General features: G+C 44.0%; 1 protein-coding gene across 2 annotated transcripts; it reads left to right on the forward strand.

Moving 5' to 3' along the window:
- The first annotated feature begins 2,475 nt into the window (after nucleotides 1–2,475).
- On the forward strand, nucleotides 2,476–17,880 carry LOC109865396 (progranulin). Of its 2 annotated transcripts, none has more exons than XM_020453535.2 (15): nucleotides 2,476–2,677; nucleotides 2,876–2,933; nucleotides 3,778–3,918; nucleotides 4,067–4,204; nucleotides 4,386–4,499; nucleotides 10,173–10,308; nucleotides 10,529–10,641; nucleotides 11,172–11,301; nucleotides 12,759–12,856; nucleotides 13,124–13,375; nucleotides 13,688–13,924; nucleotides 14,235–14,504; nucleotides 15,305–15,538; nucleotides 15,663–15,920; nucleotides 16,306–17,880. In XM_020453535.2, exons 2-15 carry the CDS (start codon nucleotides 2,889–2,891, stop codon nucleotides 16,453–16,455), a joined length of 2,316 nt encoding a protein of 771 aa, XP_020309124.1. In that variant the 5' UTR covers nucleotides 2,476–2,677; nucleotides 2,876–2,888; the 3' UTR covers nucleotides 16,456–17,880. The 2 variants fall into 2 exon arrangements, with proteins under 2 accessions (XP_020309124.1, XP_020309126.1); XM_020453537.2 differs by having other exon boundaries at nucleotides 10,532–10,641.

Genomic DNA, 17,880 nt, shown 5'->3' on the forward strand with positions numbered 1-17,880 from the left:
TATGTGTAAGTAAACAATTTGGAATTTCCAAAACATTCATGTTTCTTAGAAAAATAAGAAGCGATACAGTAGTCAGTCTTTCCTCAACTCTTAGCCAAGAGAGACTGGCATGCATATTATTGATATTAGCCCTCTGATTAGAATGAAGAGCAAAACATGCTACTCTGTTCTGGGCCAGCTGCAACTTTACTAGGTCCTTCTTTGCAGCTCTTGACCATATGACTGGATAATAATTAAGATAAGATAAAACTAGAGCCTGCAGGACTTGCTTTGTGGAGTGTGGTGTCAAAAAAGCAGAGCATCTCTTTATCACGGACAGACCTCTCCACATCTTTACAACCATTGAATCAATATGTTTTGACAATGACAGCTTACTATCTTAGGTAACACCAAGTAATTTAGTCTCCTAAACTGGGTCAACAGCCACACCAGATTCAGCGGAGGCCTCGAATTTAGGGAATTATTTGTACCAAATAAAATGCTCTTAGTTTTAGAGATGTTCAGGACCAGTTTATTACTGGCAACCCATTCTAAAACTGACTGCAAAACTTTGTTGAGGGTTGTAGTGATTTCACTAGCTGTCTTTCATCCCAATTACACTCAAACCAATTTGCCTACTGTGCCTCCAGGGGTGTTGATGATGCGATACAGGTGATGCAGAACAATATCTACGAACATTTAGAAAAGGCAAATAGCCTAGTGAAAATTTTATTAATTGACTTCAGATCATTCAACCACACCTACTAGTGGATAATCTGGTAAATTTGGGTGTCAACGCTCTACTGATCAAGTGGATTACCTTGTGAACTGTACTCAACAAGTGAAGTTTAACTCCACAATCTCTACATCTAGATCGGTGAATAAGGGAGCCCCTCAAGGTTGGGTACTTTCACCGATATTGTACACACTGTATACAAATGATTGTCAAGCCTTTGACGCAGCCCACAAATTTTTTAATATGCAGATGACACAGCTGTTGTGGATTTTCTCCACCCAGACCAAGTCTCTCTTCAAGGTTTTGACATAGAAATTGTCAAATTCATCCAGTGGTAGATAACTTTCTTGAAATAAACGCTGAGAAAACAAAAGAGATGGAAATGGATTTCAGAAGGAACAACACCACTAACCCCTACGAAGATCAATAGGGAATCAGTCATTAGAGTGACCACATATAAGTACTGGTAATCTAAATAGACAATAAACTGAAATTCAATGATTGTGCCTTTGCAAAGATAAAGAAATTGCAACAGAGAATGTTTTTTTTTAATGTCGACCGCCACATCTTACAAATGTTCTATACATCTGTCCTGCAGAGTGTGCTGTCCTTTGGTCTGATATGCGTGTTTGGAAACATGCGAGTGCAAGACCAAGTCAAGCTTCAGCACTTGATTAAGACGACTGGAAGGATAATTGGTATAGATCAAGAATCAGCCACCAACATGTACACAAAACTCATCCTCCTAAAACTTAAAAGCATTTTACAGGACAGTACTCATCCCCTGCACTCAAAACTCAATCACAGCAGCAGCCGGACAAGGGGAAAGAGACTTCTTCAAAAGACAATTAAAATAGATAGATATGGGGACTCTTTTATTTCAACAGCCATTAGGCTGTATAATACATAGTCTGTTGGTCCCTTGAGTATACACCATAATGCACGTTCACTTTAAGTGTGTAGCTGTGGCACTTTGATTGGATTCTGTTATGTAGTTTCTGTGTTTTCATGGTTTATGTGCTGTCTTTTTGAGCACATTACCCAATGAATTTCCCCCTGGTGGAATAATAAAATTGATCTGAATCTGTGGTTGCTGGCACGTATAGGGTTGAATCATCAGCATACCTTGACACACAGGCTTGTTTAATGCCAGTGGCAGGTCATTGGTAAATAGAAAAGAATAGAGGGCCAAGAGAGCTGTCCTGCGATACACCACACTTTACATGTTTAACATTAGAGAAGCTTCCATAAAATAAAACCTTCTGTTTTCTATTAGATAGATAGCTCTGAATCCACAATATGACAGAGGTTAAAAAGTCATAACACATTAAATCTGTAGAATGTCGTCCCAGTTCCATCTCGCTCCAAACTCTCCCACTGCCAGTCACTGGGCTTCCTCTCCTCACTATATTTGGTGGGGAATGGACATCCCAAACTGATGCTTCTGCTTTATACATGTGGTGAAACGTGTCTCTTTGTTCTATCTGTGTTATTCCTGCACCAATTTGGTACGGTTTTATCAACGCTTGGTTAGTTAAAGTATTGACCAATACATTTAACAATAACGTATTATATTGATGTAGTTCCTTGCTGAGAAGTCAGTGCTGCAGGTTCTCCAACTTTGAGAGAAAAATATGACAGTTAATGGGCGGTTCCGATGCTTTGACGTTGCTGACGCCTAACAGATCTTACAACGCCTGGATAGGTATTTTAACTATCAGCTAACCACATCATATGTCGTAGCCATTTGTCAGTCGATGACACAGTCAACGTTGGTTGCTGCGTCGCCTTGCTCCCCAGCAGGGCAACGGATAACGATTTGGAACCAGGCCCATGGTCACACGGTGCGCGTATCTTGTTTTCAGAAAAAAGCCGAAGTCACCCCAGATCGCAAAATACTCCCAACTTCGCTTCGAATGAATGATAATTTAACAAGTCTGAACTTGTACATCGCACACGAAGGTAGATAACACATGTCATACATTTTTGTCGGGTGTCACGCCTGACCAATTGAGTTTGCGTAACTTGCTAGCTAATATGCTACTAGCCACTGCCAGCTATCTAACGTTCGCTAGCGACAACTGTCAGCGCTGTCATTCATTGTTGTTGTGATCGTCTGATAATTGCGTAATGTTACTCTTGTTTTCTTTCATCTTTTAGAAGGCTAATTTATATGACGATATTCCCTCATAAGCCCTCTTCTCAGACTCTGGCAATGGTAAGATATTCCCCTCTAACACTTTGTTGAGACTAAATTAAAAGCATTGTAGTAGTATTAAAATCAAATGTTTTATTATTCACGTGCGCCGAATATAACAGGTGAAATGCTTACATCGAAATGCTTACTTACGAGCCCCTAACCAACAATTACGTTTAAAATAAAAAAAATAACAAATACATTTAACAAGTAATTAAATAGCTGCAGTAAAATAACAATAGCGAGACTATATACAGGGGGGGGGGGGGCACCGGTTAGTCGTGGTAATATGTCATATGTGTGATTTCTTGATTAAATGAGGTTACTGCAGGACATATTGACGGTCCAGCAGACCCCGCTTTGAGCACCATAGTATTAAATAAGTATGGTAGCTTAGTTAGTTAGCAAGCTACAGTACTTATTTGGAATGAGTTGGATGTGCCTAAAGTCCATTCTGATAACATTTTAGCAATCATGTTTCTCGAAATGGCTGACTAGGCTACAGTGAGTGAGTGAAGTAGTCCATTTCAGGTTCATAAGTCCCCAGATGACATACTATCTATTGCTGTTTTGTGTAGATAAAGACTTAAATATTGTAGTTGAAATGTTCTAGTGTGATCCAGCACACACAAATATTTGCCTAGAAAGGACATGAACCTCAGAGCAAATGTATGGAGTTAAGCACAGACTTCTGCATTCCTAATGTGGGTGAACCCAGTAGGCTTACAGCTGAAACATTGATCACCCTGTGCTCAACGTTATTCACCACCACCCACCTATTGACATAGCATCATCAAACAAATGAAGAAACATGTCTCAAACACACACAAGCACACAGTCTCAGGTTTTCTTAATCTCTCCTCAGACTGTGCAGATAGGGGTGGCGTGTCTGGCTCTGCTAGGCCTGACCTCAGCCCTGATTTGTCCCGACGGTGGGATGTGTGCAGAGGGGAACACCTGCTGCAAGACACCCAGCGGTGGATATGGCTGCTGTCCACTACCGAATGTAAGTGACTAGTCTCTGGTCTAAAGTTTGTTTGTGTGATTGCTTGATGAAATGAGGTCACTGCAGGACATATTGATGGTCCAGCAGACCCCGCTTTGAATCGTACCCATAGTGTGAAACATGACGCTGTTTTAAATCCCGTCTCCAGGCGGAGTGCTGCTCTGACCACCTGCATTGCTGTTATGAGGGGACAGCGTGTGATTTAGTGCACTCCAAGTGCCTTAATAAAACCGTCTCTCTGCCGTGGGTCAGAAGACTTCCTGCCAAACGCCTAATCGGCCCCCTGGTAAAGGAAATACAACCATATCCATATATCTGTGTATCTCTGTCTATTATAATCTATTGTGTCTGTTTTGTCTTCCTTTTATCAAGCCTATTCATTCATGGTAATTAACTTTGTTGCCTGAATAAATGTAACACATGTTTCAAACTCGCTCATTGATATGTGTTGCCTTTCACTCCTTTAGATGCTGGAGGGAGTGAAGGCAGTCATTTGTCCCGACGGCGAGGCCGAGTGTCCAGACGACACTACCTGCTGTGAACTCCCAGGCGGTTCCTGGGGCTGCTGTCCCCTGGCCAAGGTACGTTACATACTTTTCCATAAGGCCTATTCCATATTTGGAAGTTCTCATTGGGTGAGGTGACATTTTGAGAGTATAAAATTGCATTGATCAAAAATCTGTAGGTGAATAATACCGTAGTGTTTTGCATATTTGAGTGCTGTCAAAATGAGGCCCCTTGCGTTTAACTGCTGCCTCAGGACCATTCTATCTTCCTGTGGTCGTACAATATACACCTGGAACAACCACTCTAATGTGTTGAAACAATGTTTCAGTTGATTCTGCAACTGTCAACACTGCACACTAAAATATGAAATTGTTTACTTCCGGCGCCGACAGAGATGGCCGCCTCGCTTCGCGTTCCTAGGAAACTATGCAGTTTTTAGTTTTTTTTACGTGTTATTTCTTACATTAGTACCCCAGGTCATCTTAGGTATCATTACATACAGTCGAGAAGAACTACTGAATATAAGATCAGCGTCAACTCACCATCAGTATGACCAAGAATATGTTTTTCGCGACACGGATCCTGTGTTCTGCCTTACAAACAGGACAACGGAGTGGATCCCATGCAGCGACCCAAAAAAACGACTCCGAAAAAGAGGGAAACGAGGCGGTCTTCTGGTCAGACTCCGGAGTCGGGCACACCGTGCACCACTCCCTAGCATTCTTCTTGCCAATGTCCAGTCTCTTGACAACAAGGTTGATGAAATCCGAGCAAGGGTAGCATTCCAGAGGGACATCAGAGACTGTAACGTTCTTTGCTTCACGGAAACATGGCTCACTGGAGAGACGCTATCCGAGGCGGTGCAGCCAACGGGTTTCTCCACGCATCGCGCCGACAGAAACAAACATCTTTCTGGTAAGAAGAGGGGCGGGGGCTTATGCCTTATGGCTAACGAGACATGGTGTGATGAAAGAAACATACAGGAACTCAAAATCCTTCTGTTCACCTGATTTTAGAATTCCTCACAATCAAATGTAGACCGCATTATCTACCAAGAGAATTCTCTTCGATTATAATTACAGCCGTATATATCCCCCCCCCAAGCAGACACATCGATGGCTCTGAACGAACTTTATTTAACTCTTTGCAAACTGGAAACCATTTATCCGGAGGCTGCATTCATTGTAGCTGGGGATTTTAACAAGGCTAATCTGAAAACAAGACTCCCTAAATTTTATCAGCATATCGATTGCGCAACCAGGGGTGGAAAGACCTTGGATCATTGTTACTCTAACTTCCGCGACGCATATAAGGCCCTGCCCCGCCCCCCTTTCGGAAAAGCTGACCACGACTCCATTTTGTTGATCCCTGCCTACAGGCAGAAACTAAAACAAGAGGCTCCCACGCTGAGGTCTGTCCAACGCTGGTCCGACCAAGCTGACTCCACACTCCAAGACTGCTTCCATCACGTGGACTGGGATATGTTTCGTATTGCGTCAGATAACAATATTGACGAATACGCTGATTCGGTGTGCGAGTTCATTAGAACGTGCGTTGAAGATGTCGTTCCCATAGCAACGATTAAAACATTCCCTAACCAGAAACCGTGGATTGATGGCAGCATTCGCGTGAAACTGAAAGCGCGAACCACTGCTTTTAATCAGGGCAAGGTGTCTGGTAACATGACCGAATACAAACAGTGCAGCTATTCCCTCCGCAAGGCTATCAAACAAGCTAAGCGTCAGTACAGAGACAAAGTAGAATCTCAATTTAACGGCTCAGACACAAGAGGCATGTGGCAGGGTCTACAGTCAATCACAGACTACAGGAAGAAATCCAGCCCAGTCACGGACCAGGATGTCTTGCTCCCAGGCAGACTAAATAACTTTTTTGCCCGCTTTGAGGACAATACAGTGCCACTGACACGGCCTGCAACGAAAACATGCGGTCTCTCCTTCACTGCAGCAGAGGTGAGTAAGACATTTAAACGTGTTAACCCTCGCAAGGCTGCAGGCCCAGACGGCATTCCCAGCCGCGCCCTCAGAGCATGCGCAGACCAGCTGGCCGGTGTGTTTACGGACATATTCAATCAATCCCTATACCAGTCTGCTGTTCCCACATGCTTCAAGAGGGCCACCATTGTTCCTGTTCCCAAGAAAGCTAAGGTAACTGAGCTAAACGACTAGCACTCACTTCCGTCATCATGAAGTGCTTTGAGAGACTAGTCAAGGACCATCACCTCCACCCTACCTGACACCCTAGACCCACTCCAATTTGCTTACCGCCCAAATAGGTCCACAGACGATGCAATCTCAACCACACTGCACACTGCCCTAACCCATCTGGACAAGAGGAATACCTATGTGAGAATGCTGTTCATCGACTACAGCTCGGCATTCAACACCATAGTACTCTCCAAGCTCGTCATCAAGCTCGAGACCCTGGGTCTCGACCCCGCCCTGTGCAACTGGGTACTGGACTTCCTGACGGGCCGCCCCCAGGTGGTGAGGGTAGGCAACAACATCTCCTCCCCGCTGATCCTCAACACTGGGGCCCCACAAGGGTGCGTTCTGAGCCCTCTCCTGTACTCCCTGTTCACCCACGACTGCGTGGCCACGCACGCTTCCAACTCAATCATCAAGTTTGCGGACGACACAACAGTGGTAGGCTTGATTACCAACAACGACGGCCCTCGGAGTGTGGTGTCAGGAGAATAACCTCACACTCAACGTCAACAAAACTAAGGAGATGATTGTGGACTTCAGGAAACAGCAGAGGGAACACCCCCCTATCCACATCGATGGAACAGTAGTGGAGAGAGTAGCAAGTTTTAAGTTCCTCGGCATACACATCACAGACAAACTGAATTGGTCCACTCACACAGACAGCATCGTGAAGAAGGCGCAGCAGCGCCTCTTCAACCGCAGGAGGCTGAAGAAATTCGGCTTGTCAACCAAAAGCACTCACAAACTTCTACAGATGCACAATCGAGAGCATCCTGGCGGGCTGTATCACCGCCTGGTACGGCAACTGCTCCGCCCTCAACCGTAAGGCTCTCCAGAGGGTAGTGAGGTCTGCACAACGCATCACCGGGGGCAAACTACCTTCCCTCCAGGACACCTACACCACCCGATGCGACAGGAAGGCCATAAAGATCATCAAGGACATCAACCACCCGAGCCACTGCCTGTTCACCCCGCTATCATCCAGAAGGCGAGGTCAGTACAGGTGCATCAAAGCTGGGACCGAGAGACTGAAAAACAGCTTCTATCTCAAGGCCATCAGACTGTTAAACAGCCACCACTAACATTGAGTGGCTGCTGCCAACACACTGACACTGACACTGACTCAACTCCAGCCACTTTAATAATGGGAATTGATGGGAAATGATGTAAATATATCACTAGCCACTTTAAACAATGCTACCTTATATAATGTTACTTACCCTACATTATTCATCTCATATGCATACGTATATACTGTACTCTATATCATCGACTGCATCCTTATGTAATACATGTATCACTAGCCACTTTAACTATGCCACTTTGTTTACGTACTCATCTCATATGTATATACTGTACTCGATACCATCTACTGTATCTTGCCTATGCTGCTCTGTACCATCACTCATTCATATATCCTTATGTACATATTCTTTATCCCCTTACACTGTGTATAAGACAGTAGTTTTGGAATTGTTAGTTAGATTACTTGTTGGTTATTACTGCATTGTCGGAACTAGAAGCACAAGCATTTCGCTACACTCGCATTAACATCTGCTAACCATGTGTATGTGACAAATACAATTTGATTTGATTTACCATAGGGACCTTTATTGAAATAATTGATTCATCCGCACATTCTAAGTTCCTCTGGTCTTCTTGAGCATGATAATAAAATGGTAAGCTTGGCTTCAGCTATTAACAGAGTAAGCCTTTGTTTAGAAAGTGACTTGACCTGCCTTCTAGGCAGCAGATTAGACATAGTTAATGAAGCTAGTCCCCTTGATGGCTGGAGGGGTTTTTCACTAATCAGAAGCAAGGAGCTGGTTACAATACGTGAAAATTGAATATGTTTTTTTACTTCCTTTTTATATAGTATTTGCAAACGTGCGCACACTGACACTTGCCTTGTGAAATACTCCCTTGGTCTCTGATTTTTGCTGGTAAATATTTGATTGTAATGGTTAACACTCCAGAATAGGGGGCAAAATGCTACTTCAGCCTAGGGTATTAATACTTTGAAACTGTGCTTGTGCCAGTTGGCAAGTGTATTTGAGTTGACTTGGGTGTGCATATACACAGAGATGGGCGGTCGGCCTAATTCTTTTAGCTTTGTGTATTTGAAATAGGTATTTGAATTACTTTTGAGTATTTAGTCATATGTAGTTGAAGGTCTTGGGAAAAAAAACATCATGTAATTTGGAACAAGATGCTTCAGAGAATGGTGTTTTGTATTTCAAAATAGTTTTCTACCATTTTATTTAGAATTTTTATATAGCGGTTCACTGTTTTGTGACCCTATGTCAACTTGCCCCCACGTTTCTGAGGCAGGGCGCCCTGGAATGGGTTCGCCTGAGAGAGGGGCCCAAGCCCTGGATCACTTTTTGAGGATGTTCCAGTGTTTCAATACAATGGGTTTGATGTGACCCGCACATCGTCTGTACTTCATACCCACATGTGGGGCTGTTTTGTTCTTGTTTCAATTAGTGCCAGTCAATGGGCTTTGACTTTCAGTCTCTCTAGCATGGGTATTTGTCTGTTCAACGACACTCTTATCATACACGCGTTGCAGGAACCTGGTGCGCATATCATTAGCTTTGCGCTCGAAATCTATGTCTTTACTACAGTTATGTAGGAGTCTTAGGAATTGACCCACCAAGAAGCAAACTCCAACTTGTTTTCTTTATTTTGTGAATTGTAAGATCCAAGAAGTGTATTTTCTACAGACTTCTTCTCTCTGCTGTAAATTTGAAATTGAGGTCAGATAAGTTAATATAAGAAATAAGGGGGACATCGGTACCGCACCTACCAGTAGGATGTATCTTTTCCAAAGGGCGACGTTCTGAAAATATGCGTTAAATTAAGGTCTCGTTGTCGTAACCGGCCGCGACCGGGAGGTCCGTGGGGCGACGCACAATTGGCCTAGCGTCGTCTGGGTTAGGGAGGGATTGTTTGGTAGGGATGTCCTTGTCTCAACGCGCACCAGCGACTCCTGTGGCGGGCCGGGCGCAGTGCGCGCTGACCAAGGTTGCCAGGTGCACAGTGTTTCCTCCGACACATTGGTGCAGCTGGCTTCCGGGTTGGATGCGCACTGTGTTAAGAAGCAGTGCGGCTTGGTTGGGTTGTGTATCGGAGGACGCATGACTTTCAACCTTCGTGTCTCCCGAGCCCGTACGGGAGTTGTAGCGATGAGACAAGATAGTAGCTACTACAACAATTGGATACCATGAAATTGGGGAGAAAAAGGGGTAAAAATATATATATATATATATATATATATATATATATATATATATATATATAAATAAATGAAGGTCTCGTTCCAGTGTACCATAATACATTCACATAGTGAATGAAGCTCACATCGTTGTACCCCGAATCTGTTGGTGGAAACTGCCAGCCTATTGGAAGTAATTTGATGTGAGGGCAAGCCCTTTTTGTAATTGTTAAGCTCCTTTCCTTTGTTTGCTGAAGCGTGAATGCCCACCTGAACGAATTCTAAACCTTGTCTTCTCTCTCAAGGCGGTGTGCTGTGAGGACAAGATGCACTGCTGTCCAGAGAGCACCAAATGTGACCTAGCCCACTCCAAGTGTGTGTCGCCCACCCTGGACACGTTCCCAATGAGGGAGAAAGTACCTGCAAGAAAGAGGCAGTCAGGTACTGAAGGGACAGACAGAAATAAACTATAACTACAAGATCACCAGGAAGTTGTTTTTGAATTATGTTCCAGGGTTGTGCTCATTAGGGCACACAAAGGAAAACGTAAAAAATCAATATTTTGTTTCTTAATGGGAAAAGTCCACAGTCCCTTCCTTTTTCTGTTTTCTTCAATTTGGTGCCCAATGAACACAACACAGTTCTCTTCCTGGTGTCTCAGTAGCTGTGGTTGGACGAGCAGTGACCTGCCCAGGTGGTAAGAGCTTGTGCCCAGACGGAACCACATGTTGCCTGCTGGCCAGTGGAGACTTCGGCTGCTGCCCCTATCCTGAGGTGAGTGGAGCTGGGGCTGGTGCTGGATCATTTAAACAATAAGGCATGAGGAGGTGTGGTATATGGTAATATAGTCATATTATATGGTAATATACCACAGCTAAGGCTCGTTCTTATGCACGACGCAACGCTGAGTGCCTGGATACAGCCCTTAGCCATGGTATATTGGCGATATACCACAAACCCCCAAAGTGCTGTAATGCTAGTATAAACTGGTTACCAATGTAATTAGAGTAGTAGAAATAAATGTTCTGATATACGATGGCTGTCAGCCAATCAGCATTCAGAGCTCAAACCACCCAGTTTATAATTCATAGTAGATCCTGGGTCACACAATCTTAAGCCATTTTGTTCAGCTGTGTGTTGCACAATGTGTGTTACACACAGGCGGATGTGTAGTAACTGTCAGTCACATATGTCTTAGTCTTAAGAAAAAGTGTTTCAATGTGAGGAAAGTGAAGCTAAAGGGAGATGTAGAGATTGAACTTTTCAAAACTGATGTACTGTCTTAAATCATGTATTCTGTACAGGCTGTGTGCTGTTTTGACAAACTCCACTGTTGCCCTGGCAACACAACCTGTGACCTGGAGCATGAGATGTGCACTTCCCCCAATACACAGACTCCATTGGCCAAGAAGATCCCTGCAATCCCCAACGATGGTGAGGCACCAACCACTTCTCACCCTAACCCCTGGCTACTGGGATGTTACTAATTTAGTTTGTAGTGTAAGCGTGTAACTTTCCAGTGGAATGAGGGGTTACAGTGCATTTGGAAAATATTCAGACCCCTTCACTTTTTCCACATTTTGTTACGTTACAGCATTCTAAAATTGATTAAATAAAAAATCCTCGTCAATCTACACACAATAATAACCCATAATGAAAAAGCGAAAATAGGTTTTACATTTTTTGGGGTAAATTTAATACAAATTACAAACAGAAATACGTTATTTACATAATTATTCAGACCCTTTGTTAGGGGCGGCAGGGTAGCCTAGTGGTTAGAGCGTTGGACTAGTAACCGAAAGGTTGCAAGTTCGAATACCCGAGCTGACAAGGTTCAAATTTGTCGTTCTGCCCCTGAACAGGCAGTTAACCCACTGTTCCTAGGCCGTCATTGAAAATAAGAATTTGTTCTTAATCGACTTGCCTAGATAAATAAAGGTCAAATAAAAAAAATAATGAGACTCGAAATTGAGCTCAGGTGCATCCTGTTTTCATTGATCGTCCTTGATGTTTCTACAACTTGATTGAAGTCCACCTGTGGTAAATTCAATTGATTGGACATGATTTTGAAAGGCACACAGGCAACAGGTCTCACTGTTGACAGTGCATGTCAGAGCAAAAATGAAGCCATGAGGGCGAAGGAATTGTCCGTAGAGCTCCGAGACAGGATTGTGTCGGCACAGATCTGGGGAAGGGTACTCAAAACATTTATGCAGCGTTGAAGGTCCCCAAGAACACAGTGGCATCATTTTTTAAAAGGAAGAAGTTTGGAACCACCAAGACTCTTCCTGGAGCTGCCCCCAATCAGGCCTTTATGGTAGAGTGGCCGGACAGAAGCCACTCCTAAGTAAATGGCACATGACAGCCCGCTTGGAGTTTGCCAAAAGGCATCTAAAGGACACAGACCATGAGAGAATAGATTCTCTGGACTGATGAAATCAAGATTGAACTCGTTTGCCTGAAAGCCAAGCGTCACGTCTGGAGGAAACCTGGCACCATCCCTACGGTGAGGCATGGTGGTGGTGGCAGCATCATGCTGTGGGGATGTTTTTCAGTGGCAGGGACTGGGAGATTAGTCAGGATCGAGGGAAAGATGAACGGAGCAAAGTACAGAGATATCCTTGCTGGAAACCTGCTCAGGACCTCAGACTGGGGCAAAGGTTCACCTTCCAACAGGACAACGATCCAACAGGCTGTAACGTAACACAATCAATCAAACGTGACGTTAACATCAATTTGCAACCGACTATCAAAGTCGGGCTATTCAAGATAGACGGCTGCATAGTAACCAATGGAAGGAAAGTTTATATTTGGGCAGATCTGTTGCTATTCTGCATCTCGCCAGAGGTGTCAAATCCATACGTTAACATGTGAAGGTCTGTGTCCTCCAGTCAATGCTGTGCCCTGCAACGACTCTGTGGCCTGTGCTGATGGGAGTACGTGCTGTAAATCACTAGATGGAGAATGGGTCTGCTGCCCCCTGCCCAAGGTACTGTGTGTGTATATGTGTGTGAGAGAGTCAGTCCGTTATAATTCCTATCACACTTGACAGTAGAGCTCAGCCCTTGAGACTCACGTGATTATGAAATCTTGCGTAATTCCCTTTATTCATGTTGCAAGTGTTGCCATTCTTTTACGGTCGGTGGTGTTAAATTTGTCTTGTAACGTTAAAGATATGCAAACAGAAACACGATATAAACTGTGGACTCTTCTGAACCAGCGAACCCCACACTGATTCCTTTGAGCTCCCCCATAGGCTGTGTGTTGTGATGACCATCTCCACTGCTGCCCCCACGGGACCATCTGTAACCTGGCAGAGAGTACGTGTGATGACCCCTCCTCGGGCTCTGCCCTGGTTCCCATGCTGGACAAGGTGCCCGCCTTCAGCTACGTGTCGGAGGAGAAGCCGCTGCCCAACACCAAATGTGACGAGTCCACATCGTGTCCAGGCCAATCCACGTGCTGCGAGACCACCACGGGAAACTGGGCCTGCTGCCCCCTGCCCAATGTACGGCCATTTCCACATATACCCCCATTGACTTGTTCCTTGCTAAGTTAAGGGTCTAACCTTTAGGCAACTTTACCTTAGGTTGAATCTGATTTGAATGATGTCAATGTTAAATTCTACTCTGGAAGTAACTAGACATGAAATTGAATTTTCTCGACTCTAATTGAAAACCACAACTGTCCCTGTACATGAGTAGTCTTTTTATTCCAGTCATCTCAGTAAGTCATTTAATTAAATTAGAGGCAAATAAGCATTGCGTTTTAGCCTAACTTATCTCAGTGATAACAAGCCTGTGCGTTCTGTGTCCTTCAGGCGATGTGTTGCAACGACCACCTCCACTGCTGCCCCCACGGCACCGTGTGTAACCTGGAGGCCAGTACCTGTGATGATCCCTCAGGCTTCACCATGCCGTGGGTCGCCAAGGTGCCAGCCCTCGCCACCCAGACACCACTGGCCACTGAGAAGTGTGACGAACAGACCATGTGCCCCGGGGGCACCACCTGCTGCAGGCAGAACTCGGGACAGTCGGCATGCTGTCCTCTACCTCATGTGAGTTTAACTTTCCCATTCAATGACTCCCTTCATAGAGACTGAGATGAATTGAAGACTTGTGTATAATTCTGGAGAAACGTTGTTTTTCGACTTCGGGCCCAGGGTGTGTGTTACAGAAGTGTCCTAAGCTGCCATATCTTATGTTTTCTCACTTTAAGATACTAGATACTGTAGATTAGGGCCAATATTCATAGTGTCTCAACATGCCTACTCTTTATGAATACCGGCGCAGATTTGTTGTGGTTACAAAACAAGGTGCTCTTAAGTAGAAGTTCCGCATTGCAATAATGTTATTGTTGCCCCTTAGGCGGTGTGCTGTGATGACCAGGAGCACTGCTGCCCTAAAGGCTACACATGTGACGTGGACCAACAGACCTGTGACAAGCCCGGGCTCCTCAGCCTGCCCTGGGTCCCCAAGCTGCCAGGCCTGCCACTGCACAGAGGGCTTCCTCAGGCCAGTGCCCCCTCCGTCCACCCAGTCAAGAACATGTGTGACCCCCACACCAGCTGCCCCAAAGATACCACCTGCTGCTTCGTGAAAAAGGCTGGCAAGTGGGGGTGCTGCCCTTTACCCAAGGTAAGGAGTTTACTATGGATCCTTTACCTGTGGCAACCTCGGCAACCTTTTCAAAATATTATTATTTATGATGAACAAGGCAATTGGAAGTTGTCGCTATTTTACATAACAGAAAATTACCACATAGTTGAAGTTATGAAAATAGTATTTGGGGTTACTCATCTTTACTCCTTGTGGAGCGTACGGCCCAGTACATCACTGGGGCCAAGCTTCCTGCCATCCAGGACCTATATATTAGAGGAAAGGAGAAACTCAAAAAATGGTCAGACTCCAGTCACCCAAGTCATGACCTGTTTTCTCTGCTACCGCACGGCAAGCGGTACCGGAGCGCCATGTCTAGGACCAAAATGCTGCTTAATAGCTTTTACTACCAAGCCATAAGACTGCTGAACAATTAATCAAATGATCACTGGACTATTTACATTGACCCCACCCCCCATTTGTTTTTACACTGCTGCTACTCACTTTATCTATGCATAGTCACTTCACCCCTACCTACATGTACAAATGACCACAACTAACCTGTACCCATTGACTCGGTACCGCTACCCCCTATAAATAGCCTCGTTGTTATTTTATTGTTACTTTTTATCATTTTTAACTTTTGTTTATTTGGTAAATATTCTTAACTCTTTTTTAAACTGCACTGTTGGTTACGGGCTTGTAAGTAAGCATTTCATGCTAAGGTCTACACTTGTATTCGGCACATGTGACAAAGTTTGATTTGAAATGATGTGGTAAAATGGTGATTATACGGTTGTAATCTCTGTATAACCTCAGTGTAAGGTTCTCCTCCCCAGGCGGTGTGCTGTGCCGACGGAGACCACTGCTGCCCCAGCGGCTACAGCTGTGACGACCAAAAGACCTGCTGCACTAAGGGCCGCCTGACCATCCCCTGGTACCGCAAGGAGAAGGCCCTGACTGTGGGAGCCATGTTGAAAGACGTCAAGTGTGACAACAAGAGCAGCTGTGCCTCTGGGACCACCTGCTGCAGGCTGTCCACAGAAGAATGGGGCTGCTGTCCTCTGGTCAAGGTGCGTCTCCATTGACTTTCTGTGGTAATGGGTTAGATTTATATAGTACACACACTTTGTATAATTGGGACACTTTCCTTCCTTCTCTTTCTTTTTCTCTCTCTTTATTTCCCTCTATCCACAGGCTGTTTGCTGTACAGACCACGAGCACTGCTGCCCACAGGGCTACAGCTGCAACATGCAGACTGGGACCTGTGAGAAACCGGTAGAGGGTGTTCTCCCCCATATGATTCCCCAGACAAAGGTGTCAGAGTCCCAGCAGAGAGCAGCGGAGGCGGGGATAGATGTGAAGTGTGACGGTGCTGGAGAGTACAGCTGTCCCAAACTGCAGACATGCTGCAAGACCTCCCCCACAGAATGGTCCTGCTGCCCCGAACCAAAGGTAGCGAGCGACATGGCGTCTTTGAATATTAACTTGACATATGTAACTTTGGATTTTGACCGTAAAGTGCCATTCAACTTTTTATACAACTTTCTGCCCATTTAGGCGGTAACATGCCCGTCAATTAAAGTGAATAGGCCTCCAATATGTGGGCGGTAAATGCAGAAAAAAAAAAAAAACAACATGCTTACATGCCCCCATCACTTCCATTGATTGTTAGCTTGTTGTGGATAAAATATGCTGACGTTTGTGGTGGTTGTTTAAAGAGAACCTACCATGGATTACAGTTTCTCCCGACCCATAGACTACTTTCAGGGTGAGGAACCATCTAACATCAAGTTGAAAAATGTTGAACTACTCCTTTAAACTCGCTTTCTCTTCACAGGCAGTATGCTGCGCAGACGCCAAGCACTGCTGCCCCATGGGATACACATGCAACCTAGGGCAGGGAGGCTGCTCCCAGCAGGCTGAGTTGACCTGGGATATTTTCTTCACTCGCAACAAAAAGAGAGACTTTGTTCCTTTTGGACTCTGAGCCAATCAGGAGCAGCACTGATCTGATGTTCCTCCCTCCAGCACACTTACCTACTTGCAGAACATGCCAGGAGGAACACGACCTTATGGACAAGGGACTGAAGATTTTGTATTTTTCTATCCATCTTCTTTTCTTCTTTTTTTACCTGATTTTTATTTGGGGTAGAACCAGGAAATAGAAATTTTTGAAAATTCAGCATCTCCACCCAATGTCCATCCAGAAGTGTTTTAAAAAATGTTATGCAGCTAGCTTCTCCGTTTATCCTTAATGTCTTTTAGATTTACGTTTAGTTACTACTGCCCCAGATCATGACATTTTCTCTATGTATATGAGAAACATGAATGTATTGTAGCCTCTTGTTGGAACTATCACTCTCCAGAATAAGCCTGCTTTGAGACGCATCAAAAATGAATTTCTATACCAAACTCTTTTAAGAACACAGCTACATAGTATAAGGAAGCTGATTTTCATGTTTCGTTGATGCAGGGCACAACCTAGCATTAGTTTATCGCCTGGAAGTACTTATATAGCCAATGATCAGCCGACAGTGTTAATGTAAACATTTTTCGCGATTTTGTGTATGTTTTGGCTGGTGGTTCTTTACTTTCTGTGAAGTGAGGATCGAGATGGATGGTCCAACCTCTGACAGTTTTCTGTCATTTTAAACTTAGAATGCTGTCACTCAAACCCATCAAGTCATAGACATTTTCTTAAATGTGTAATTTCCATCGATCGATTGATCTATATACATCTTTATAATCATATAGTTGGAATACATTACAATCAGTTGCATACAATGTATTTAAAGCGCAACTTTTTAATTAGTCTTTTTATCTTGATTTCATAATACTTATTGTTGATCACTATTGTGATCAATACAAATGATCATAAATAACTTTATTTAAACAGGATTGTGCCCATAAATTATTCTAATTCCTAATTCTATGGTTGTGCCTTTTTTGATTTTCAGTATAGGAATTACTGGTAAACCCCAGTTAAATGATTTCCTCATGAAATTTGTGGTGCTTTTACAAAAGTGATAGACGTCCCTATTTCATAGGACGTCTAGTTCATAGGACGTCTAGTTCATAGGACGTCTAGTTCATAGGAATTATGTATGCTTGTTTTGCACAATGTAAGTTGATATCAAAATGTACACATCTACACAACATTCTGTTCTTATTTATTTTTAATAAAAAAAAGAAATTCCTTCTAAAAGACATTGAAGAGAGGGTGAATTTACATCACTGATAAGTGTATGCAAACTGAGGTGAAATATCTTTAATATATTTCATTGTTTTCGTTTGAAAAATAACCATTTTGGGTGTATTTGTGGCATTGTAGGGCGGTGCACATTTGGCCCAGCGTCGTCCGGGTTTGGCCAGTGTAGGCCGTCATTGTAAATAAAAATGTGTTCTTAACTGA

Source organism: Oncorhynchus kisutch, linkage group LG20 (genome assembly GCF_002021735.2).
Source record: "Oncorhynchus kisutch isolate 150728-3 linkage group LG20, Okis_V2, whole genome shotgun sequence".
Lineage (NCBI taxonomy): Eukaryota > Metazoa > Chordata > Actinopteri > Salmoniformes > Salmonidae > Oncorhynchus > Oncorhynchus kisutch.